At 63.0% G+C, this 25,362-nt stretch overlaps 2 protein-coding genes across 4 annotated transcripts; both read left to right on the top strand.

Annotated features, from left to right (window-relative positions):
* The first annotated feature begins 1,610 nt into the window (after positions 1-1,610).
* On the top strand, positions 1,611-12,753 carry YTHDF1 (YTH N6-methyladenosine RNA binding protein 1). Of its 3 annotated transcripts, XM_032353542.1 has the most exons (5): positions 1,611-1,730; positions 1,895-1,919; positions 2,871-2,950; positions 8,505-10,019; positions 11,573-12,753. In XM_032353542.1, the coding sequence occupies exons 1-5, from the start codon at positions 1,704-1,706 to the stop codon at positions 11,597-11,599; spliced, it is 1,674 nt and encodes a 557-aa protein (XP_032209433.1). In that variant the 5' UTR covers positions 1,611-1,703; the 3' UTR covers positions 11,600-12,753. The 3 variants fall into 3 exon arrangements, with proteins under 3 accessions (XP_032209433.1, XP_032209434.1, XP_032209435.1); XM_032353543.1 differs by lacking the exon at positions 1,895-1,919 and having other exon boundaries at positions 1,612-1,730; XM_032353544.1 differs by lacking the exons at positions 1,611-1,730; positions 1,895-1,919; positions 2,871-2,950 and adding an exon at positions 2,960-3,259.
* LOC116595830 lies at positions 11,729-25,362 on the top strand. Its single transcript, XM_032352614.1, has 3 exons — positions 11,729-11,738; positions 13,555-13,700; positions 23,584-25,362. Exons 1-3 carry the CDS (start codon positions 11,729-11,731, stop codon positions 24,133-24,135), a joined length of 708 nt encoding a protein of 235 aa, XP_032208505.1. The 3' UTR covers positions 24,136-25,362.

Raw genomic sequence — 25,362 nt, forward strand, 5'->3', positions numbered from 1 at the left:
GCAAACCGACAGACCCACGGGCACGTGTGCCGTCAGGGTGGAGGGCTAGGGAGAGGGACTGCATGCGTCTCCCGCCTGTGCCTTCAAGAACCAAGGTAATGTTTCACCTTACCACGAGCTGCCCATGGCCCCAGCGCAGCCAGGTCCTGCGGGATGCCGAGCCATCTGCAGGGCAACAATCGCAGCTTCCTCTCGCCCTTGTGAGCAGCCTGACTTCTCTATCCTTAGGTCGGGCAGGGCCCAGGGAGACCCAGTGACGAGCAATGGGGCGCAGCGGACTCCCCCATGGCCCACCCACCTGCCGGCACCATCTCTACCTCCCCCTGAAGCCGCCAGAGATGTTGTCTGGTACCCCGCTGATCCTGTCTCTCCGGCGCTGGTGCAGCTTCTGAGCCTGTCTTGGGATCCCACGATGACCCTAGCAGTCCCCATCCCCCCTGCTTAGGGCCTAACCTGCCTGCTGGCGTCCCCCTTGGCCCTGCTTTGGGGAGATCCTCTGATGCCCACCTGCCTGGCTCCCTACCCTGAGCCAGCATTCTAGGCCTCTCTCCTTCAGCAGAGCCTGGGGTCTGTGAAGGTTACAGGAGTGCGCGGGAGGGCGGGCTGGAAGGGAAAGAGCCGGTTGGGAGCCAGGGTGGGGAGTGGCCACAGGGGCTCTGGAGCTGGGAGGCGGGTCCAGGCGGGGGGGGGGGGGGGGGTTACGCTGAGGAGTGGGGTGAGTGAGGAATAGAACTGAACTCCTCCAGGGCTGTCCGTCTCCGAATGGAGACCAAAGGCCCCTTGTCCCTCCTGGACTAGGGCCCAGTGTGGGGCTGAACCCTCTTTTCCTCCCCGTGGTTAAATCGGGGTCAAGACTCTAACATGCAAACCAATGATGAACCGCGGAGACCCAAGAGAGCGCTGAAAAGCAGGACCCTCGCGGAGGCCCAAGCCAGGGTCCCCCGGGACAGCGGTTGCAGAAGGCGAGGACACAGACAAAACTTGGGAAGCGGGGAGGTGCAGCCCCAGCGGCTGCAGAGCGGCACTCAGGGTGTCCCTCTGAGGGAGGTCTGCGGGGCGTCTGGGCCGGGCCGGAGGGTGGACCGTCGGGTCCGCCCTGCCGTGAGCGGCTTTAGGTAGGTGGCCGTGGTCCTACTCGCCGGCTCTGCTTCTTCAGACCTCGGGGATACGCACAGGGCGCCAGGGGCAGAGGCTGCAGGCGCTGGGCCCGGCAGGTGCACGCCCGACGAGGCCGGCCGCCAACCCCCCGCCCCGCCGCTTCCAGCTCTGCCCCGGGTGGCCGGGCAGGACGTCGCCCTCTGGACTCCCCGGGCTCGCCCCGCCCCCGCCGCGCGATACCAGGACCGGGGCGCGAGATCCATCCCGCCCGGCGGTGGCGCGCAGGCGCGGCGCGCGGCGGCGCGTCGGCGCTCCCGGCCTGCCCTGCGCGCGCTGACGTCGCGCAGCCTCGTCCCCGCCGTCGCCGCCGCCGCCATTGGGGTCGGCGCCTCGTCAGGGCGTCCGGTCCAGGCTCGTTGCCCTGCGCCGCGCCCCGCGAGCGGCCGCGCGCCCGCCAGTCGCCGCCGCCGCCGCCGCCCGGCCGGCGCCCGGGGAGGAGGCGGCGGGCCCGGGGCCGCGAGAGCGCGGGTGACGGGCCCGGCCTCGCGGGAGGCCCGAGCCGGCGGGCGCCCGGGCCCCGCGCCGCGCCGGGCTGTTGATGAAGCATGTCGGCCACCAGCGTGGACCCCCAGGTAGCGGGGCCGGGGCCGGGGCGCGGGGGCCGGGGCCGGGGCGCGGGGCCGGGGGAGCGCGCGCCCGGTGGGGCCGGAGCGCGCCGCACGCCGGACGGCGCCCGTGAGTAACTCGGTGTTTCCCTCTCCCCCGGTCCCGCCCGCGCCGGCCCGCGGCGCCGCAGAGAGCGAAAGGACAAGATAATAAAGGTACGGCGGCGGCGCGGGCGGGGCCGGTCCTGCGGCGGCGGCGGCGGCGGCGGCGGGGCGGGCGGGGCGGGGGCGCGGACCCCGCGCGGGGAGGAGAGGCCCGGGAAGGGCGTCTGGACCCGGGAACTTGCTCCGTGTGCTTCCGGGAGCGGGAATCGGGTCGTCGCGTCTGGGGACGGTCGACGGGGCTTCCCCGGGAGGAGCCGGTGAGCGGGCGGTTAGGGCGACCCCCTCGCGCCTCCCCCTGCAGGAGGGTGGGGCGGAGTGGGCGGAGGGGCGGGCGGCCGGGCTGCGGGCGCGGCGCGGCTCTGGGGCGCCCGGTCAGCCCTCGGCCAGCTGGGCACCCGGCGGCCGCGGGCCTGGCTCTGTGTCCGCTCGCGCTGGGACGTTGTGGCTTCGGATAAGCCGCCAGCGCCCTGCGAGATCCCGTAAGTGACCCTTCGTGTCTGCGGGGCAGGGTGTGTTCTCGGGTGTAGCCAGACGCGGGCCTCGCGCGTTAAGGTACTTCGTCGCTTTGCTTGTGTGGCTGAGCTCGCGGGAAGCGCGGGGAGCCGCGACCGGAGCTGGGTCCTCGCTGGGTTCCGCGGTCTCTGTCCCGCGCACGCAGGGGCCCTTGGAAGCAGCGACCTCTCTTCGGCCCCGTAGTCTTCGCGGACCAGACCGTCTTTAGCAGAACCGGCTGCAGGTTCTCGCGGTGCGCGTGTCGGCACCGCTGTCTCGTCGCCTTCTTTCGACTTAGGATGAAGTCTTTACCGAAAACACGGAAATCGCTGAAGTTGTGCGTCGTCGTTGGGATGAGTTGTGTAGACGCCCGGGGATACCCATCGTGTTCCTTTGCAGTGGGAGCAATTTCTAGGAATTGATGGGCATCGACGTTAGTACTTTGGATCTTTGTGCTTAAAAGTCACTGTTTAAAATTCAGAGATAATATTTTTCAACTTCTCGTTCTAGTACAAAATGGTTCTTTGCACCAGAAGGATCCGGTCCATGACAATGACTTTGAGCCCTACCTTTCTGGACAGTCAAATCAGGTGAGTTTTTTTTTTAAATAACACGTTTCTGTTTTAGTTTTTCTTGAGTTTTGTAACACACCTTTAGTGTTACGTTTCCGACTTCGTTACCCTGACAACTGAGAAGCACACCATGAGGTACCGGAAAGACTGCGACGCCTCGCTCGGACGATAGCCTGGAGCTAAACATGGGGCTGCGGTGCTCTCCGGAGGGAGCAGTGACCCATGGGGGCTGTGCGCCGGTGGACTTCTGGCGGCCTCAGTGTCAGGGGCGCCGGGACGCGCTGCTTTCGATGGAGTGGGGTGTGCGTAGTTCTCTGGAACTTTCTGGTGAGCCAGTCTAGCTCTGGGCATTAGAACTGGGGTGTAGGAGAGCATCGAAGAACCAAGCTGTGGAGCCAGACTTTGGCTTTGGGTTCGAATCGTCACCACTGACTCCGTGACAGTTCCTTAGGTGCCTTCCCTGTGCCTCAGGGACCTTTTCTGTGGCGCTGGCTGTGGTAACTGCTCATAGGATCGTGGGGCAGGTCGATGGGGCTGCGTGGAGCTCCAGTCCGTAGCTGTGTTGGCCCCGGGAGGTCACAGCTGCCGATTTCTTAGACACGCGGCACTCCGGATGCTTTGGACTGAAACATCTTTGGGGTGCGGTGTGTGTGTTGCAGGATGTTTAGCAGCCTTCCTGGCCTTCAGCCCCACGATGCCTTTAGTAACCGACTGCCCTATACCCACACAGCTGCGGGAAAACCGAGAATGTCCCAGCATGTCTCCTGGGGGCCGGCTTGCCCTGGTTAAAGCCACTGGGCTCGCTGGAGTGTAGGTTTAAGCACGATGTCTACCACTTCTTAAACATACTGGGTTTGCTTTAGAATAAAACCAAGCTTTGCCTCTTTTTGCAGAGGAATAAGGTTATTCTGTCTCTTTTTTTTCCTCGTCTGCTCTTGTCTAAAGTGTCTTAGAACTTCTCTGCACCGATGTCCTGGTTGCATTGAGCAGATCAGTAGCAAAGGCACTCGGGAGACCCTTATAGAGCCTCCCCACCTCCCCTAAGAACCCGCCCCTTCTCTGGGCAGGACCAGGTGCTACACGTGACGTATTGCTGGAGGTGACGGCAGGCAGTTAAATGACCTTGTTTTATTTTGGTGCCTTACTTTTTTGTGTGTGATTTGAATACCATGGCAGTAGCGTGTTCTGTTTAACCAGAGAAAGGCAGTGGGGGTTGTTTCAAAGACACTTGAGAGGTTTGTAGAAGGCAGGAGCTTTCATGTTGTTCGGGAGGAGCCTTCGTTGGAAGTGGGGCAGATGATTTTCCGTCAGGACGGTGGTTCAGCTCTTTCACCCTGGGGAAGCCAGTGCGAAGACCATCGTAGGCCCGCGCTGCCGTGAACCGCCTCGAGACGGCCGCTGTGTGTCCTGGCTGTGAGGGTGCAGGGTTAACCAGCACATCGCTGTGGAGTACATCTGTGTTCTTGTCTGAGCATGGATTTCCGGAAACACCCCACTGAAGGAGTGTGGGAAGCAGGTAACACGGGAGAGCTCTGAGATCCTGATTCTCCTGGTCCTCTTGTTCTTCGGGTGAAGAAACGGGGTCAGACAGGCCTGGTTTACCCGGTGGTGGGACCTGTTTGTGGCAGAGCTTGGTTCCCCACTGAGGGGTGGGGTGTGTCTCTCCCCGCACATGGCAAGGGCTCCTTTTGTGCTTCTTTGTCATTCCTTCCTTCTGTGGGGAGGCACCTCGCAGACGAGCTGCTGGGAATTGAGCCACGTCCAGTCCGGGACTCCGCTGGTGAAGATCCCTGCCGAGGGTAGCTCCCACGTGCTGCTCCGCCGGGTCTTGGATCGGGGGTGCGCATGCTGCCGAGCGAGGGAGAGAAGTAGCGTGGGTGGCCGGGTGCGGTACCCCGCACTGTGCTCGTCTTCAGCGAGGTGTCGATGCACGCCTGGCTGCACACGGGTAAAGGGTGCCGCTCTGCCAGGGGCTCTTCTGTGCACCCGTGCCTGGCCACCACGGTGAAGGCCATGCGTAGAGCTGGCAGCCCCCAGCACTTTGTGGTTTACTTAAACCCAGATGTTTGCAGTAGCAAGTTGGAGGCCCTTTCTGTTTTTGTGTTGAGGTGGTAAGACATGGGATGGTAGGGCGTGGTTCAGAGCAGGCCTGTAAGGGGGTTTAACTTGGAATGCCCTGAACAGAAGCGTCCCTGGGGCGGGTGATTTTTCCCAGAGGAAGGTCTCGGGACATTGTTTCTGCTGCGCTTTTATTCCTTCCTGATTGCCCCCAGGACCCTCCTGCATAGATGTAGCAGCGCGGGGTCCCCTTGTGTGCCGTGGAGCATGCACTAGTCAGTTTTAGGGAGAGGGAGGGAGGGCGCTGGGGAGCCGAGGGGCTCTGGGTGGGCATTGTGGGTGGGGGGCTTTGGGGGAAGGGCTCTGGTGGGGTTCTGGGGAGGCGCTCTGGTGGGATTGTGGAGGAGGGGGCTCTGGGTAGGGTTCTGGGGGAGGGGCTCTGGGTGGGATTCTGGGGGAGGGGCCGGGCAGCGCTGTGGGAGTTAAGGGCAGCTGGGACTGTGCTCAGGTTGTACTCCGTCGTCAGCACATTGTTGGTCTGGTCACGTGGGACAGGGACAGAAAGGAGCAATGGTAAACTTCCGTAGTTTTTTTCAGCAACTCAGTTGTGCCGCCAGCGTCCAAGGACGTGTCCGCTTTCTAGGGGCGTTGTGTAAACGCTGCTGTTCGGAGCCTCAGTGCTGGTCGCTCGGTGCTGCTTTCGCTCGTCCTGGAGCGCTCTTCTGGGAGGCCGTGCCGGCCGGCCGCCCTGCACAGGAGGCCTGCTCTGCACTCGGAGCGGACCTCCTGAGTGCTGGTGGGGGTGCTTCAGGGTCAGGGTGTCCTGTGCGGTCCGCATCTCTTCGTGGACCTGGGTGAACCGGCTCTCAGAAGTCCTCTCATGGTTAACTTGGTGCCTCCTTAGTGCTTTTCCTGGCGCGTCTGTCCGGTCTGGAGAGGTGTTCGGTTTGTAGAAGACAAACTTGTCTTGAAAATGGTGCTCAGCTATCGTCCAGGGTTTCCGGCAGCTTTGGGGGGTTTCACCCAGTCGCACAAAGCCAGGCTACACGGACGCCCTGTCGGCGGCCCACGTCACGGGACAAGCCCATGAGCCCCGTGGTTCGTGCCAGTGGCTTGCTCTGTGGTAGGCTTGGGTGATGGGAGGGACCGGTGAGGAGCGTGTGGTCTTGTGTGCCATGGCCTCCAGCAATGCCAGCCAGTCAGTGGGGACATCACGGAGTGCGACTGGCAGAGCCCATGGGGATCTTCGTGGACTTCTTGTTGTCTCCTTGCTCAAAACCATGTGCCTTGAGCTGAGACAGAGGCAGACGTCCTCTGTGCCAAACCGTGCTCCACGCACACAGCCCCACCAGCGAGGGCCTGCAGCCACGGTCCTCTGGTGCAGGGACACACGCAGCTGGACTGGCATCCGTAGGGCCTCTGCCACGTGCACCTGCTGGGCCTCAGCTGCATGCCCTGTGCCCGGGTCCCTTTGATCCTTCCCTGTTTACATAATTTACTCAAGCTTCAGTTTTGGTCATTTAGAACGAGTTTCTTTCTTTCTTTTTAGTGTGGTTCTCTTATTATTAAGTGTGGAAAAGTTTGAATTTTAGAATAGATGATTTTCTTTTATGGTTTTTTAGCGGAGATGACATAGGGCTAACGGACTTCTGGAGGGCCCCTCTTGTTTATTATTTTGGACGGGGCCTCAAGGAGGCACCCGAAGTGCCCAGCACTTGGCCGTGTCCTTCCTTCTGTTGCTTGATTTTGCCCTGAAGACGTGTCAGCCTCTTTTTTGAGGTCGTGTCTTCTACCAAAGGCTATGATGAGAGGTCTCGTGTGTGAGAACATCGGTCGGGGAGGTGCTTTTACCTTGTGCTTGCAGAGACGTGTTGCGTGGCCGGCGTGCTGAGGGGAAGCCTGGAGTGTGTGCTGCACCTGCAGCCCCGGTGCCCAGACTTCGCGTGGGCAGCCCCGGTGTGCCGCGCAGAGTAGGTTGCTTGCTTGGTGTCAGCGAGCCAGGCTGAGCCGCGGCCGGTGGCAGCACGTCTGTCGGGAGCAGGTGTTCTGGGCTGCATCTGGATGGGTCTGGGGTGAGACCCCGTCAGTAGGGGGGTCACATCTCAGGTCACATCTCAGGTCCACTTCGTAAGCAAGTGGAACGTCAGGTTCGCTGGCAGCCACGGGGCTGGGTCACCTCCGTCACGTGTTGTGCCGTGACTGCTGGGGGCCCAGCCTGTTCTCCATAGGGTTCTCTGGGGGGTCTGCTGAGTCACTCCACATTGCCACTGCAGGGAGGCAGAGGGGCTCGCTTGTCTGGTACTCCAGCCCCCACCCTCTGGCTGCCTGAGCCCAGCTCCCTCCTCAGTGGGTCCCTGGGACCCGAGTGGCAGCAGACACCTTATGCCAGCCGGGCCGGCAAGTCTGCGCACCTGAAGATTGGTGTGGGGTTGGAGGAGGAGGTCTTTGGCCAGCGATCTCCATGTAGAACCTTCTGGTATTTGGGATGGAAGGAAGCGGGGAGGGTGGGGACCAGTCAGAAGATGGGGTCACAGACTAGGAAGTGTGCTGCTGCCCCTCCTCTGATTTTCCTTTACAGCCTTCCCACTCTTAGGTCAGCTGCCTTGGGCAGGAAGCTTCCCCCCCACCCCGAACACTCTTCAGGAAACCATTTAAGTCACCAACGGTGGCCTGGCCTGGGAGGTCCAGTTCTGGCCAGACCACCAGTGAATCTCCCCAAGAAGGTGCCGTGTCAGAACTGCTGACCCCGGGTATAAATCTGTGCCTTGGGCCGGCTTTTGGAGACTCCGAGAGGAGTCCCTGTTGCGTCAAGGGGTGGTTCGGCTGCCGCACAGGTGTTTCCTGTGTCCAGGACTCCAGCTTGGTTGGAGCTCGAGACAAGGGGCTCTCCAGCTCAGAGAGCAGGCAGGACACGGAGCTGGCGAAGGAGCTGCCAGAGCCACTCTGAGAGCCCAGGGCGCCGGCCAGGACGGGGGGGGGCCGTGAGATGGTGAGACCCCTCCGGACTCAGAAGAGGGGGTGGGGTGTCGCACGCTGGTCGGGTCTGCTTGGGTGCGTTGAGCGGTCCGAGGGCTTGCGACCAGGTTGTGGGGCAAGTCTCCCTGCGCACCCCAGCTTGTCCTGTGGCTCGAACCTCTCATTGCCCGTTGGAAGCCATTTTCACCTGCTGTGCTGCCTGTGCTGCTGGCGTGCGGGTCCGCATCATTGCCAGTTGGATGGGTTTGTGCCTCTCTCTGGGTTCCTTTAGGTTTAAACCGTCCACTCCTTGAGGGGAGAGGGGGGTTCCTGAGTGGGCCGCAGACAGCCCACGGTAGAGTGGCTGAGCCTGGTCACGTCGCCTGGACCCAGAACAGGTGGCCACCAGGCCTCTCTGTCCTGGCTTTGTTCTCAGTCGGTGCTCTAGGCCTCCCTGTCGGCAGTGACAGTGCTCCAGAGTCAGCGGTGCCCACGCAGGCAATCCCCACCGGGGCGCGTCTCCAGAGCGATCTAACGTTTCCTGTGCTTGTTTCCCCAGAGTAACAGTTACCCGTCCATGGCGGACCCTTACCTGTCCAGCTTTTACCCACCGTCCATCGGGTTCCCGTACTCGCTCAGTGAGGCGCCCTGGTCTACTGGAGGAGACCCTCCCATCCCGTACCTCACCACCTACGGACAGCTCAGCAACGGAGACCATCATTTCATGCACGATGCTGTTTTCGGGCAGCCCGGGGGCCTGGGGAACAACATCTACCAGCACAGGTTTAATTTTTTCCCTGAAAATCCTGCTTTCTCAGCTTGGGGGACAAGTGGGTCACAGGGCCAGCAGGCGCAGAGCCCCGCATACGGGAGCAGCTACACTTACCCGCCGAGCTCTCTGGGCGGCACGATTGTGGACGGGCAGACGGGCTTTCACGGCGACACTCTCAGCAAGGCCCCTGGAATGAACAGCCTGGAGCAGGGCATGGTGGGCCTGAAGATTGGGGATGTCACCACCTCTGCCGTCAAGACTGTCGGGTCGGTCGTTAGCAGCGTGGCGGTGACTGGTGTCCTTTCTGGCAACGGTGGCACAAATGTAAATATGCCGGTCTCGAAGCCGACCTCGTGGGCTGCCATCGCCAGCAAGCCAGCAAAACCACAGCCGAAAATGAAAGCAAAAAGTGGACCTGTGATTGGGGCCGCCCTGCCCCCTCCGCCGATAAAGCACAACATGGACATCGGCACGTGGGACAGCAAGGGGCCCGCGCCCAAGGCTCCGGCCCCCCAGCCCGCCCCCCAGCCCGCCCCCCAGCACCAGCCGGTTGCGCAGCCTCTTCCCACCCAGCCTCCCCCGTCGGCCCAGCCGCAGCATCCGAACCCTCAGCTGCCGCCCCAAACCCGCTGGGTCGCCCCTCGCAACAGAAGCGCGGCGTTTGGGCAGAGCGGAGGGGCTGGCGGCGACAGCGGCGCTGCTGGAACCGCGCAGCCTAGCTCTGCCCCCGCCACGGAGTCGCACCCTGTTCTCGAGCAGCTAAAAGCCGCCCACAGCTACAACCCGAAGGAGTTCGACTGGAACCTCAAAAGCGGGCGCGTGTTCATCATCAAGAGCTACTCAGAGGACGACGTGCACCGCTCCATCAAGTACTCGATCTGGTGCAGCACCGAGCACGGCAACAGGCGCCTGGACGGGGCCTTCCGCGCCGCCGGCAGCAGGGCGCCCGTGTACCTGCTCTTCAGCGTCAACGGCAGCGGGCACTTCTGCGGGCTGGCGGAGATGAAGTCGCCCGTGGACTACGGCGCGAGCGCGGGGGTCTGGGCTCAGGACAAGTGGAAGGGCAAGTTTGACGTGAAGTGGATTTTCGTCAAGGACGTGCCCAACAACCAGCTCCGGCACATCAGACTGGAGAACAACGACAACAAGCCGGTCACCAACTCCCGCGACACCCAGGAGGTGCCCTTAGAAAAAGCCAAGCAAGTGCTGAAGATCATCGCTTCCTACAAGCACACGACCTCCATCTTTGACGACTTTTCGCACTATGAGAAGCGCCAGGAGGAGGAGGAGGTGGTGCGCAAGGTGGGTCTGGCTTCCCCGGGCTGGGGCTCAAAGTCGGGGTCCCAGGCCTGGTCACCAGCGGTGACGGGGATGTGGGTGTCACCATGTGACCTCCCCGGTCTGAGAGGACGTCGTGGTTGGGACCACAGTGCACACCTCTGTCAGGGACACTCAGGAGCGGTGTTTGCCACGGGGTAGGCCAGCCGCGGGGGCTGCAGACCCTGTACTCCGTGGGCCGGAAGGGCTGCTCCGGAGGCTGTTGCTTCCTTCTCCCTCGAAAACCCCATGTCTTAGTCTTGAACTCGGCGTCCTGGTGGTAAGGAGGGGCCAGGGCTGGAAAGGTCTGCAGTGCGGGCGTTTGCTAGCTGCGAGTTCGCGCCGGGAGCCCGGAGTGCAGGCCTGGCGGCGGGCGGGGACGCCGGCTCTGTCTCCCGCCCCGTGACGGGGAGCGTCCTGAGCCGGGGCTGGTGGAGGCCGCTGCAGAGCCTCTGTGGTGTCGGAGGAGAACAGGGCTCAGAGGCCCGTGACCTGGCTCAGCAGTGGGGCGAGTGAGGACAGCGGAGCACACCTCGTGAAGCCGGTTTGTCTGAGCGCGCTCGTCCCCAGATTCGTCACGCTTTTCTGCTATTAAAACATCGCTTTTTTAATTAAATGTCCGTTGAGAGTAGACGGGTTTGCGGCCTGTTCTAGCTGGAGCCCCGTGCCGGGCGTGGATGACGGGACTCCCCGTGCCGTCTGCAGTTTCCGAGGCCGCACTGGCCGCGGCGGCTCGTGGCTGGTAAGACGTGAACGGGAGTGCTCGCTCCTTCCTCGGTGTGGAGGAGAGAGGGGCTTGTCATTTCTTCGTTAGTGAGAATCTGTTTGACTCTTCGGGCACAAGCTAAAACAGCTGAACTGCTGACTTGACAGGGGTAGGGCAGAAGTCATTGGAAGTAAGCTGAAGACCCTTAGTGGGTTTCTGGCAGTGGCCGCGGGTGGCCGTGGTTTATCTTAGGTCCTGTGGCGCCTCGGGTCTTTTCCCGAAGCTCACTGGGTTCCGGATGTTGTGTGAGGTTAGGGGTAACTTTCTGTCCGTCACCCGGTTTGTGTTTTAAAGTTGGAGGGTCCTAAAGGTACATTAGGGAGGGGGTTTTGGGAAGAGGAAGTCTTAAGTTCGTCCGTGGGGTCCTGCCTGCGGCTTCGAGCTATCCCCCAGTGAGCTCGAGAGAGGTTTGAACTGCGGCCAGCGCGCTGTTGCTCAGCCCCGTGGGTCCGTGTCTCAGGCTGATTTTACTTGCAGCGTCGTGAGGAGGGGCCGACGGGGCTTCTGACCCTATGGGTGGGACGCCAGACAGGCCGACATGGGGCCACGTGGGTCTGTGCCTGGTGGGGGGCGCCTGTCCAGAGGGGCCTCGCCTGCAGCAGGCGGACGTCGTGGGTGGGTGGCGCTCAGAGGCCCAGTCCCCCCTGCTGCCGTGGCCTGGCCGGTGCCAGCGGGGTGCGCCAGTCCGGGGCCGGGCAGCCTGGGACCTCGTTTCTGAGGGAGTGTCTGTGGCCGGTTCACGCAGTTTGTTAAACTCTTGTTCTTTCCGCAGGAACGACAGAATCGAAACAAACAGTAAGGATGAGCCAGCTTCTGTGTTCTGACACTGGACCGGAAAAGTTGAAGGGAACACGTGCTTGGTGCTGTCGTCTTGTGCAGGGCCCGACTTGTTGCGTCTTCACGGCCTTTGCCTTTTATTTTTGCCCCGATGGATCTGCGTGCGTTCGTGTTTTTCTATGTGTTACAGTATCACAGAGCTCACTGATAGAGGAGTGTGTTTTCCGCTTACCGGTCAGACCCGGCGTGGAACACAAGCGTCCTTCACGGCAGAACGTCCCAAAGGTCCTGTTGTCATTCGGCAGAAGTTATGTTCTTGCTCCGAAGAGTCACTGTCGTTTAACGTCTTTATAGGCACTTCTTTGTCACCTTTCTTACTTTCTAGCAAACACGAGAAACCGTGGCTTGTTTTGTCATTTTCCTGCGTTCTGTTAAAATACTTTTCAAAAACGCTGAAATCAACTTCATCCGGCCGGTTTGCCATTTTTATTACCCATTGTCTGTCTGAAATGCTAGTCTGTCCACTTGATTTTTCTACTTAGAAAGATAGATTTGAGTTTTTCAGATTCGGTGAGCATGCTGTGTTGGCGCGGAGTGTCAGGCCCCTCCTGGCTCCTCGGCCCGGCGGGGCAGATGGAGGGGGAGGGGGCGGCTGGCGGAGGGTCGGGCTCAGCGGTCTGCCGGCTCAGCTGCGTGTGGCCGCCCCAGCCCCCCGCTCTGCACCTGCGATCCCGGTGCCCTCCTGAGTTTGCCCACGAGGCCGAGCTTCACACGTAGGAGCTGCTGGGATAGCTGGTGCTGTGGTGGGGTTTAAAAAAAGCAAACAAAAATCCTTTGAGGAATTGAATTTGCTGTTCTGTGTAGTGTAATGAGGGACCCTGAAGAGCTCGCTGCCGCCCAGAGTCTGACTTGGAGCACGAAAACGGTGCTCACGCCCGTCGTTCTGGCACAGTCTGCGCCCGCCCGCCGGAGGGGATCCGACTGTTGGAGAGCAGATACCTTCTGGAACCTATTTACTCCAAAAGACCCTCTCGGTCGAAGCGTAAGCCGTATTGTTTAGACTTGTATTGAGAACCCGGCACTCCGAGCTGTTGCCGGCCGCACGGAGTCACGGACAACGTCGGATAACTTTCCTCTGGAGAATACAAGCCTTAATAAACAATACCTATTTAGCAAGTCTGCTGTCCTGTGGTTCTTCACCCCCACCCGACGGGCGAGGTCTCGCTCGGTCGCGTGGGTGACGCTGGTCTCTGGTCTGCGGCAGGGAGCCCGTCGTCTCCGGAAAGCGAACACCATCCTGACCTCACTCACCTGCGCTGTGCTCTGTGGGGGAGTTCAGAGGAACGTTTTTCTCTGTTTCTTCTTCCTTTTTCTTTCTTTCTTTGTTTTTTTTCGATTTTCTCCAGCCCAGCATGGGGCTTGAACTCAGGACCCTGAGATTACTTGTTGCGTGCCCCGTGGGCCGAGCCAGCCGGGAGCCTCTTGAAGGTCCAGTTCTCACTCAGAGTTTGTAGCCCCTCGGCGCACTGCGAGCCTTTCCAGGCACAAGCCGAGTTGCGGGAGGTCTGTGAGCGTCCTCCGTGCGCTGGATGCCAGCACTGACCGTCCGCCCCCCGCTCGCCCGTGCGGACCCCAGCGCACTCCCGAGTCCGCTCCCGCGTCGGGAAGTTGAGTGCTTGGGCTGCCTGGGTGGCTCGTCGGTCTGCCTGAGCGTACGTCTGCCTTCGGCTCAGGTCGGGTTCCGGGGCCTGGGGTCAGGCCCCGCGTCGGTCTCCCCGCTCGGCGGAGAGTCTGCTTCCCCCTCTCCGCCCCACTCATGCTCTCTCTCGCTATCTCTGTCTCTCTTTCAAATAAAATCTTCTCTTTTTTTAAAAAAGGAAGTTTAATTCTTAATTTGTTTTATTGTGGTAAAATTTACAGGTGCACAAACCTCAAGAGTTTAGAAGTTTGAGATGGGAGTAAGGACACGGGCGTGAGCGGCACCGCGGAGCGCTTTCTCGTGGGCTCCCACGGGTGCGCCCCGCGGGGACACGGTGGTCCGCGTGAGGGCGTGGCGCGCGAGCACAGGACGTCCAGCCTGGCTCCCTGGCAGGTGGAGCCGGAGGTTTCACGCTCCCCAGCTGGTGAGTGTTCTGCCCGTAGCAGTGCAGCTCTGTTTGCTCAGAAGGACTTCTCGGACTTTGTCTTGGAAAGTGCACATCAGACCTTGGGGGCTCTTTTCTTCCGTGGGCTTGACCGTCCAACTCCGTTAAAGGTTAGGCGGTCCCTAGCCGAGCTGACTGGCGAAGTAGTGTCCCCGCCTTCAGCGGGGGGCGAAGCAACAGAGGGTCCAGGGCTGTCACGGGCCAGATGTTCATCCCCAAGGAGCAGAGGCTGGGATGGCCACTCCTGTTGGTCTAATGAGATCAGTTCTTTACATGTCACCTAGTCGGGAGGCTCCCTCCAAACCCTGCTGGCCAGGCTGGCCCCTGGGAGCAGAAGTCAGGGGCTGCCTCCCACGCTGGCTCTCGGGAGAGGAAACCACATCCGAGGAAGGAGAGAGTGTGTGTCGTGGCGGGGGAGGGTTGTAGGGACGCTTGCAGGTCTAAGCAGGACAGGTTTTGCTTATAAAGGGCTGTGTGGCAGGAGCATTTGCCCCCTAAGGCCAATCAGGTCAGCTCTACTTTTTACCCAAAGGCACACGCACAGGTGGCTCTTCTGTCTGGGCATTTAGCTGATAAGAGGGAGTCCTGGAGGGTGCCGGCTAGACCTGCCTGCTGGGGGCTCCTCCGGCTGGGGGCTCCTCCGGCTGGGGGCTCCTCCGGCTGGGGTCCTGTGCTGCCTGGTGCCTCAGGGCCTGAGATCGAGGCACTCCTCTCACTCGGGCAAGAGGAAGGCAGGTCACTAGCTTTGTTTCCTGGTTGTGGGCAGGGAGGGGGGTCCTTGTTGGGCCCGAGTCGGCGAGCGCGGTGGGCGTTGGCAGGGTCCTGGGGCCCGCACAGCGGTTGCGCAGATGAACTTTGTCCCCCTCCTCCCTGGGCTCCCCCTGCCTGTTCTCTGTGCCCCATCACCTGTCGGTCAGCTTGCAGTTAAGATCGGAGTGTTCGGGTTTTTTCCCTCAAACCAATGTGTTAGAAAAGGTATTTGAACAGCTGTCCTCCATGACATTTTTACTGTAATTCCGTGGATGAGGGGGGATTCTTTTTTCAGTTGGGAACACCCAGTGGCCTGTCTCAGAGTCCATCTTTGTTTACCGGAAAGCCTCCCCCCGCCCAGCCCCTGGAAGAGAGTCTGGGTGAAGGTGTGACAGTAGTGGCGCTCACCGGGAAGTGACTGTTTGGATTCCTCCTTCCCTGGCAGCCAGGCACAGGCTTCAGTGCTCCCTGGACCGGGGCGGGGGGCGGGGTCAGCCCTGCACACAGATGGGGTCTCCTCCCCCATGCATCACCTGCCCTTGCACGAGAAGAGCCAGTAACAGGCTTGAGCTGTGCCCTGTGAAGTGACCTTCCTGGAGGGCAGCTCTGGGAGTGACCTGCGAGGTGCCCTGGCCTGCTGGCAGCTCAGGGCACAAGGGACGTCTCAGAGCAAGTTCTCGAGGCCTTGCGAGGCCACACTCTGGATCTCCTGGGCAGTTTGTGGCCCCCTCCAAGAGTACAGTCTGCCCTGAGTCAGAGTGACCAACCTCTGCCAACAGCTGGATGGAGCTCAAGGCTCACGGGGGCACGTGCCGAGGGCCCCTGGTGCGGCGACCCCAGCTCCTCGTCCCCTTCCTGCCGGCTCTGAGGCCTCCAGGCAGACTTGGGCTGTCCAAGATTGGGCTGTCAGCTGGAGGCGGACATGACGGACAGGGTGCCCTGGAGCTGTGGTGTCCCATGCAAGGTTGACACAAACACCCACGGGCCATGCCCCTGGGAGAGGGCTTTCCTGCCAAGCGGCGGCTCCCGTGCCGCAGGCCTGGCCCGCTGAGTGTGGGCGGAGGAGCTGGGGCTGCGTTTCTTGTTTTCAGACTTTTTATTTGGAGTAACGACCGGTTTACAGAAGAGTCCTAGGAGCAAGGATGGTGCCCGGCCTTTGACCGGATTTGCTCATTGGCGTTTCGCCCCGTTTCCTTGATCCTGTGCTTCCTGTGAGTGTGCGTGTGCGTGTGTGTGGGGGGTCTGTATGTGGATGTGGGTGTGCAGGTGTGTTGTATGTGTATATCCAGAGGTACAGGGGTGCAGGTGTGTATGCACGTATGTGGGTGCGTGTATGTGCGGTGTGTGCAGGTGTGTTTGCAGGGTGTGCGTGTGTGCACATTTGGGGCACTGTTGGAGGTCTGCAGTGGGTCTAGCACCCACGCACTCCAGTGTGGCTTTGACCACAGCTCGTCAGGCTCTTGAGTGTGGCAGCTGTGACTCACTTGGGCTCCGTCTAACCCTAGTTTGGTCATTAACGCGACAGTGTCCTGCACCACTCTGGGGCGCGGAGGAAGCTTTTGGGGCCAGGCTCTTACGCTGTGTCTGGACAAAGCCTTGAGGTTGGCACCCCACTGCCCCCCCACCCCCTGCTCTGGAAGAGGACACCCCACACGCACAACCTTGCCGGCCTGATGGGGAGGCCCTAGGGTGCCTTCCAACCCTTGCAGTGCACCTTGCGTGGCTGGTCCCTCGGCGGCGGCCTCTGCAGACGTAGGAGGTCACGGGCAGCGGGCGATGGCTGTCCCAGGTCCAGTGCACTGGGAGTGCGTCTCTGGCCAGGGAAGCCCTGCCTGGCTGACCTCTGGAAGTGAATGCGGGTTTAGCCTGGGGACCGTTACGGAGAGAGGGGGGCACCTGCTGGCAGAGATAGGTGCCAGGGGTCCCAGGGCTGGTCTGCCGGAGTGCTGATGCCAGGAGCATGCCTCCTTCCTTTCCACCTGGGCACGCAAAAGGCTGCTGCTTCCCGGGCAGCTGGCAGCACTACAGAGCCCTTCCTGCGGGCGGAGGGTGGTTAACTGCAGGCATGCCCTAGCTGGCACTGAGCCCCGGCTCGCGGGAGCCGTCATCTGAGTGGTGTCCCCAGGGACGGCTGTCCTCTGCAGCCCCACCGTGGGTTTCGGGGATGCGGTGTGGGCGGGATGACGGCTCCCTGCCTTCTGTCTGGGCGTGGTGCAGGTGCGGTTCTCCTGCCGCCCTGGGAGGATGAAGTGCTGTGCTTCGTGCCTGAGTCCTGCGACAGTCCCACCAAGGCCGGGGGGACAGTGCCTGTGGTTCCTCCCTTATGGCTGGCCGAATGGCACCCTCTGCACATCTCCCCTCTCCCCTGGACTGATGCGTGGCGCAGGCACCTGAATCCTGTCACCACACGGCGTCGGTCTGTGCCTTCTTGCTCTTCCGTCCCCTCCCCCTGAAGCCCTAATGTCACTGGAAACTGGGACTCAGCCCCTGGGGCTCTAGTCATCAGTGACCTTCCAGGGAACAGAGGTTGGTGACATGGTCCCTTGCCACCGAGGACCACTGGGCCAGCTGGGGGACGAGCCGCTTCCAGGGACCACAGAGTGTCAGAGTGAGCCAAGGGCGGCTGCTGCTGCAGGAATGCCAGAGGAAGAAGGGGGGCAGTGTGGGTGGGTGCTTGGCTGGGAGGTCTTCCTGGAGCAGACCAGGATGCAGGAGGAGCCAGGGCTGTGAACTGCTCAGCGCCCCGGGGCAGGGGGGCCGGAAGTCTGTGGTCTCCCCGGCAGGGATGGGTAGGGGAGCTTGTGGGGCAGAGCGGCTGAGCCCGTACCTGGGGGCTTGGGGGTGGGGGTGTATGAGTGCAGCTGGGGAGCGGCGGGCGACTAAGCACCTGCAGCAAGAGGTCAGGAGTGGGCAAGGGCACCGGGTCGTGGTCCGAGAGGGACGTGGTCAGCGCAGCAGGTGAGGAGGCCACAGCTGGAGGGCTGTGCACAAGCTGCTCGCTGGGACCCAGAACAGTGTCCTGTCCCTGTCTGTCTCTGCCCCTGAGAGCCAGGAGTCGGGGCCCGGCCATCTGGGGACTCCTGGTGCAGAGCTGCTTCTGCTCTTCGCTGCGTCCACGGTTTTACTGGCCGAAGAGGAATGCCGCCTAGTGGACACCAGGATGGGGGGGGGAGGCCCCACCTGGCCTGGAGGGCGGGACCTGCCTGGAGAGAAAGGTGGGCTTTGCGCAGCCTGGGACGGTGCAAGGGTTCTGGTCTGCCTCGCTTGGCCGGTCCCTAGCCCTCGTGGCGGTGAAAGACCCCAGCTGGGAAGGTAGGAGGAAATGCTGAAAGGGCCTGTGCCCTGGGAACACGGGGTCTTGATGCCTGTCCTCGGATTGTCAGGGAAGCCTCCAGAAGATAAATGTCAAGTTGGGGTCTCAAGAGGGATTTGGGGAGCAGGTGAGGTGAGTAGGAGAGCCTTCCCATTAGGGCATGGGCAAAGGCGATGGGCAGGGAGTCCAGGGGCCTAGCAAGGCTGCTGGTTCTTCTGTGTTCTGGGTGCGCACACACACCAGCACACGTATAGACACACAGGTGCACACACACACGTGGGCATAGAAACACGTAACTGTGCACATAAGTGTCGCCACACATGCCACATGCATGAACATGTGCACACTCACGGCTATGCATACACACACACGTGTACACGGCCCTGGTAACGGCAACTCTCAGTTGTAAAGATGGTAATGACGCCAGACAAACGGGCCCTTTGCGGGTGGGGGGGGAGTTCTGCCTGCCCCTCCGCCCAGCTGCTGGGGCAGAGCACCTCCTGCGTTCTTTGTACAGCAGGAAAGTGGGATTTAGCTGGAAGCAGGCCTTTCTGTGGGCTCTTAGGACACCATCTCCAATCTCTGAGCAGATGGGCTCCGAGAAGGATGGCCACCAAGACTTCTAAACCAGGAAGCAAAACCTGCTCGCCCCTGGGGGGTTCTGCACTTTCCTGGGTGTGAAGTGGTTTGGGGAGGTGCAGTATGGGTGCCAGGACAGGGCTCTTTCCTGACATTGTGGCAGATTGTGAGGAAAGGACATTGGAAGTTGCTCAAGGGTTCGCTGGGTCTGGGGCTGCTCGGGCACGGCCGGCCGGGGGCCTCTGTGGTGTGAGGACAGCTGTCCTCGTGTGAGGTCGCGGACCTGAGCCCCGCACGCCCAGTGGTCTCCGTGCGCTCAGCTCTCGTCTCCGTCCTGTCACTGGCTGTCCTGCATCCTCAGCAGGCGGCCACCCTTCTAGGAGCACATGGGTTTTCCGAGTGACCTTTCGGTGGCAGTTACAGTGGTTTACAGCCTCGCCCTTGTGCTCACCTGCCCCCACTGCTGCAGGGAACTAAAAACAGGACCGGCCAGAGGGGGTTCTAATGGCCTCACCTTGTGAGTTTGATGAAGATGGTGGTGGTGGTGGTGGTGGTGGTGATGGCTGCTTACATTTACTGAGCGGCCACATCCGAGCTCACTCTCCAGCCACAGATGAGGAAACAGAGGCACGGGCGATGAAATAACTGGGTGAGGCCCGAGACTGCTCATGTGTGATGGCTGTGGGGGGCCCACCCTCCTGTCTCCGGTCATCAAGATGCTCCCACTCTGTCCCAGGCTCCGCTCCATCCGGGTTCCTGGGAGGAGTGCAGGAGCCCATGTTACCCTCTGCCCATCAGGGTCCCAGATCTTGGAGGCACCTGGTCCCTAGGAGAGGTTCAGAAATGTTGGATGAATGAAGCTTCCAGCTGCAGAGAGGCCTTCCCTTGTGCGGGCCTGGGTGTCCCTCCTCCCCCGGTCTGAGGTGCCATGCAAGGGGCAATCTCCCACCTGCGAGAGGCTGCCTCTGCTGTCACAGGAAGGTGGCCTTTGGGGCTGGCCGCTGCTCTCCATGCAGTGCCCGGGGTCCCTCTGGGCCCTGTCCAGGTCCAGAAGCCTGCGGGAGGCCCTCACGTCCGGCGCCCCGGCCCTTGCAGGAGGTGCAGTGACAGATCCAGGTCTCCACGGGCACCGGAATCTGACTGTGCTTGGAGATTCCGCCTGAGCTGGTGTGTGGGCAGGCCTGCAAGACGGTGCCTGCTGCGGAGTGAGGACTGCGCACTTTTTGAGCCATGACAGGTCACAGCCCAGGGCCAGGAGCGTCCCAAGCCTGTTCTTGCTGGTCATTCATGGCCGTGGTGTGCGGACTCTATCCCCAGGGCCGGACTTCCCTGGGGTTGTACGCAGGTGTCGGTCCTAGCCTGAGGGGCTCAACGGAAGGGTTTGCAGGATGGCTCAGGTGCCCTCGCAAGCGTCTGGAGCTCCTGGCATACACTTCTGGCCAGTAGTGACTCTGAAGTCTAGCCTTGCTGGGAGGCCGCGGGGGCCCCGGACTGGGGAGTGGGGAAGGGAGAGGCTGTGGGGCCCACAGTTGTCTCGGGGTGGCTGGAAAGGATCTGCTGAGTGTAGCCGAGCTCCTGAGATGGGACTCAGCACCCCTGCACGCAGAACCTTGTCTTCTGGAGGGGCTGTCCTTTCCCCTCCTGTGCAGTCCCTCGACCTGGCTGCCCTCCGCGCTTAGCGGGCCCCACCGCCATCAGAGAAGCCATAGGAATGGCTCGTAGAAGGGCCTCTTTTGAGTCATTTCTGGTGCCCGCTGCCTCACACGGGGAGGGGGTGGGGGGGGATTCCTACCCCTGCCTTCCTGCTGCAAGTGCCCTGGGTGGTGAGGGTTTGGGGATCAGCCCGGCCGGCAGAAGTAAGTGTGCAGGCCTGGGAAGGGCAGGTGCATGTTCATCTCTGGGGCCATTCTTATCTTGGCGGCTGCTGACCCCCCACAAGGGAGCCAGGATGGCTTATGCAAGTGCTCTGAGGGGAAGCAACGCTTCACCCTGTTTTCCAGACTCTTACCGCCCCCCAGACATCGCTACCCTTCACCCTGCGCCACCCGGCTACTGGGAGCCCAGAGATGGAGACAGGGCTGCTGAGGGCCTGCACTCCATGGGATCATCCACTAAGTGTCCAGGCTTCCAGGCAAACAGCCCAGAGCGCCCAGCTCCCAATGTGCCGCAGCCAGGGGCCTGCCTGGGGCCTGGCCTCGAGGGGGCCCTACCGAGGAGGCGAGGCCAGAGCAGGGCCAAGGGAACCCAAGTGTGGGGGAAGCAGCCACTCTGTCTGGCCCTGCAGTGCCTCCCTCTTTGGCTACCCTGTGAGTGGGCTGGTGCTGGGAAGTCCAGAGGGGACACCTGGGGAGGGGGCTGGGGTGGGCAGCATGGTGTTTATTAGGTCTGGTTCACAGTGGGGATGTCATCTCACAGGGCTAGAGCCTTGGCAGGCCAAATTGGGGGAGGGTTCCCTTGCCATCTGCTCACGTCTTCCTCACTGGCCCCACACTGGGAGGTGGCCACCTGCTGGGGAGCCCTGAGCTGGACCCCAGTTTGGTGCCTAGCCGGGTCTTGGGGTGTTCTGAGCACTCATCCAAGCTTGCTGTCCCCTAGGGTGACTCCCCAGCACCTGCATGGGGGGACCCTGTTTGCTGGCTGCTTGGGGGCAGTTAGCACTAGTCAGGGGGTCCAGTGCTTCCTCTGGAGTATGGGTGTATGTGAGCCCCTGTGTGAGCAGGAGGGAGGCTGAGCACAGACGGCGCTGAGCTAGGTGCAGAGTGTGGGCTTTGGGCTCAGCCCTCCAAGTCTAGGCTCTGGTCCCCTGCACACGGCCCCCCTGGCCCCGAGATCCCTGCAGACCTTGGACCCATCCAGGGGCTGGGCTGCCGTTGCTCTATGACTCCTGTGCAGGAAGGTTCTAGGACAGAGCTCCCCAACTTCTTCCTGGGGGACCTGCAGCAGAGACTGATAGACCATGGGGGAAAGGGCTGTCCCTCAGCTCTAGGTGTCCTCCTCCTCCCCATCTGGCTAACTCCGGTCAGGAGGCAAGTCCCCAGGAAGAGCAGTAGGAAGCATAAAGCCCGGCCTCATCTTTGGTCCAGAGAGCCAGGGATGCAGGGGCCACCTTCCCTGGGAAGGAGCATCCACTCTTCTGTCCAGGAACATTCTGAGCAGCCCCAAGAGGAAGCCCAGACAAGACAAGGGCTACACGTCTTTCATGCTCAGCAGGGACGCCCAGACCCGGGGCTGCACCCCTTGTACCTTCAGTGCTGTCCTGGACTGACCCTGGGTCCCCTCCAGCCTAGAAGCATCTTTGGGGGTGCTATCTGCACCCTCTTCAGGGCAAGGAAGGAGAAGGGGCCACCAAGTGCAGGATCAGTGCTGGGGGTCAGCTCTGCCGCATGACCGTCAGGCTGAAGCTTGCTGGGGCCACCGTACTGCTTCCTTGTTTTCCAGGGGGGTGAGGGGCAGAAGATGAGAAGACTCTGTCCTTGGCCTCTGCAGTGACCCTGACTCGGTCGGAGGTGGGAAGATGGGGTCCCCTGACTGCTTCTTGTGCCTGCAGCATGCGTCTCAGGGACAGGTTGGATGTTTGAGCAGATAAAGAGCTGGGGAGGCAGGTGTCCTGCCCTGCAGCCAGAGGAGGGGGTGGAGGGTGAGGGGCCACACCCTGAAACCTATGTGGTCCCTTTTGTGCTGGTTTCCAGGACCCTGCTGGAGGAAGATTTGGGGAGACCAAAGCCCCTGCCCAGGCTTTAGGAGGAAAGCCTGCACAGCTGCGAAGTCTGGGCTGGGGACGTGCAGAGAGGAAGGGGTTGTCTGCCCCGAGGCAGAGGCAGCTGAGTGACCAGAGGTGCTGGCAGAGATGGGGAGCCCGGCGGGTGGAGGCAGGAGGAGCCCACACAGACCGCTTGCCAGGGCACCAGCAGGTGGCGCTGGCTCCTGAGGACCGAAAAAAAAATGCCTGCAGCAAACCTGAGTGGGTGTCACTGCGGCTGCAGATGGTGGGGGAGGGACTTGCCACCCTCCCCCTCGGCTGCGGAGCCTCACGTGCCCAAGTCCCGCATGGTCCAGAGCGAGGTTTTCGGAGGGATGCGGTCCGGTGGGTACACCTGTCCTCCTGGTTTGGAGCCTGGACGCAGGTGTAGACGCGCCTCCCCTCCCCCATCCCTTTTGGAGTCGCCCCCACCCCCAGGCTGGGAGGCAGTTCCGGGAGATGAGTGAGGGCCGCCCCCACCCCGCCGACGACTGAGGAAGGACAGACTTTGCAGTGACCTCAGACCCCACCCCACCCCCTCCCTCGTTGCCATGGCAACTGCCCAGCGGGGCCGCAGTTGGGGCGAGTGGCCTTTGGGACACAGTTGGCCCCACGCCCCTGACGCTTCTGTCCGGGGGGGGGGGGGGGGGGGGGCAGCCCACCGCCAGGACCGCGGACAGCGCCCCAACCTGCTCCTTGGTGGCCAGACCTCCCCAGGCCGAGCCCCCCTAGCCCCCGACAGCCGGGTCCTGGCACGCTGGCGCTCCCCCCGCGCCCGCCCCCAGCCCCCACTACGCCGCTCCCTGCGGACCCTCTCTTTGTCTCCCGGCCTCAGCTCTTCCTCGGACACCCCGCTGCCCGCTGCGGGCCTTTCGGGGCCCCGTGCTGGGGACGCACGTGGCTGGGGCCGAGGCCGGGTGGCCGCAGTTCCGCCCGGACCGCAGGCTTCCCTTCGTTCATCCCCACCCTCCCCGCGACGCCCGAGGCAAGCGGGCCCCTTTGTGTCCCGCGGCCTGGTCCCCGGCCCGGCAGCTGGGCCGCCCTCTGGGCGGGCGCATTGTTCGCCGGATTTGTCCGCGGCGCGAGGGGCCGCCGGGGGCCGGGCTTGCCTTCTCCCGCGGGAGGGGCACCGCGCTGGCCGGGCTAGCGGGCCATTTCCATGAGAAAGGAGCGGCGGAGGCGCCTCTCTTGGCATTCACCGCGTGCCTTAATTGTATAGACATTAAATCAAGGTCCGCTGTGAACACGCAGAGGGGCCCTCAGGCAGCGGCGGGCGGCCGGGCCGGGTCGGGGCCGCGGCTCCGGCTCGCGTGGGGTCCTCGCCCCAAGGCCGCGAAAGCTCCGGCGTCTTCGGCGCGGGGCGCGCGGGGCGCGCGGGGCGGGCGGGGCGGGGCGCTGCGCCACGCCGACGGTGCTTCCTCGGACTCCAGCCCGGATCCGCCCCCAACTCTGAGGAGCCCACTCTTCTCTCCCTTCCGCAGCAGGGAGGGGGCCCCAAGCGAGCACCCTGGGGGCGTCCCCGAAGCCTGGAGCCCTCGGATCCTCGGCGAGGAGGAGCAGGAGCCGAGGCGGTGAGCGAGCGTGTGCGCGCCCGGCGCCTCCCGCGGGCCGCCGAGAGGTGCGGAGCCCGCTCCGATGGGCAGCGACGGGTTCTCGCCAGCTGTTCTCCCCTGCTGCGCCCCTCCCCGCCCGGCCCACGAGCGCGCAACGAATGCGGTTCAAAGGAAGAATCTCGATGCTCGGAGATGAACACCAGTGTCTTTTTCAACCCAGCCAACTCGTCCTCCCCGCGCGCCGGGGCCGGGGCAGAAGGCGCTCGAGCCGTTGGCGGAGAGACGGGGGACCCGGAGAGGCCGCTGGCCAGGCCCGCCCCGGCCGGCCCCCAGCGCAGTTACCCGTCCCGGGCGGGAGCTGCCGCCGCCTGCCGCTCCTCGGCCGCCGCCGCCTCCACTCCCAGCGCCGCCCGTTCCCGCCTCCTTCTCGGCGCCCGCCGGCCCCGCACGGCGCTGCCCCGGGCGCAGGAGGGCGTGTGAACGCCGCGAAGAGAGCCGGACAAGTCCACGAGCGCCGCGGGCCCGCTGAGAGCCGAGGGTCCGTGGGGTCAGCGCGGTGGGCGCCTCGCTCCTGCTCGGCCAGGCCGGCCCGGGCGCGACTGTCCCCGCGCCCGCCGCCGCCGCAGTTGCCTCCGCGCGTATCCGCGCTCGGCTCGGGCACCGGGCGATTATACTGGGGCGCGCGGTGACGTCACCCGGACACCGGCTCCGCCGCCGCCTCCCCGAGGTGTCCTTGAGAACTGCGGGGCACGCGCGCCGCGCACACGCGCACACACGCACTGCGCGCCCCGTGCCTCCCGCGCACACTCACCGCGTCCCGCCCCGCGCGCTCCTCCGCTCACCCGGACGCCGCCCTCGGGCGCCCTCGACCGTGCCCGGCGCCCTGCGGACCACACGTTTGCGCACTGAAACGCCTCCCCCGCCCCCCGCGCTCGAGCGCTCCTCCTGCAGCCCCAGCGCCTCCGGGCGCACGGTGACAGCGGCCGCCAGGCCTCACGGGCCCACACCCCAGCCGCCCCGCAGACACACCTCCGCCCTCAGGCTCTCCCTGCAGTCTAGGCTCCTCCTGTGCCCCATAACACACTCTCCCCACCCTCAGCTCACAAACCGTGCTCCCCGGGGGCCCCCTCCAGCCTCCTGCCGACAGAGGGCCCGAGGGCCGGTGCTGGCGGTTGTGTGGTCCTCCAAAGTGTTCACGTGGAGGAGGGAGCTAGAGGCCCTCCCCCCATCAAACACTGCTCCTCTCTCACTGTGTCCTGAGTGGGGACCATGGAATCCCAGGCGACACCTCCCAGCCTGCCCTCTGGCTGGAGCCCTGGTCCGTTCCTCTGGGGCAAAGGACTCTTGCCTCCCTAAGCCACACCACCTCAGGCCTCCCCCATGGGCCTTTGTTCCTGTGCAGACGGTGAGGGAGCCACAGGCCCAGGCCGGACCAGCAGGCCTCTGCTCCTCTCTCCTGCCCTCCAGGCCAGCCTGGCCCTGGGCCATCTGCCTTAGATCGGAGCCCACGACCTCCCACCTGGGGCTCACAGTCCTGCCTCCTTCTTGGCCCTCTCTAGCACAGAAGGGGCAGCCAAGAGCCCACTGGGAAGGGGGCTGGGACTCGAAGTGCCACTGCCCCCAACCCCCACCCCATCCTCAACCCAGCAGGGTGCCCCTCCCCCTTTGGTGCAGCTCCAGCCTGACCCTCGGAGCCTGAGCCGCAAT

This window comes from Mustela erminea, chromosome 7 (genome assembly GCF_009829155.1).
Source record: "Mustela erminea isolate mMusErm1 chromosome 7, mMusErm1.Pri, whole genome shotgun sequence".
In the NCBI taxonomy this organism is placed as follows: Eukaryota; Metazoa; Chordata; class Mammalia; order Carnivora; family Mustelidae; genus Mustela; species Mustela erminea.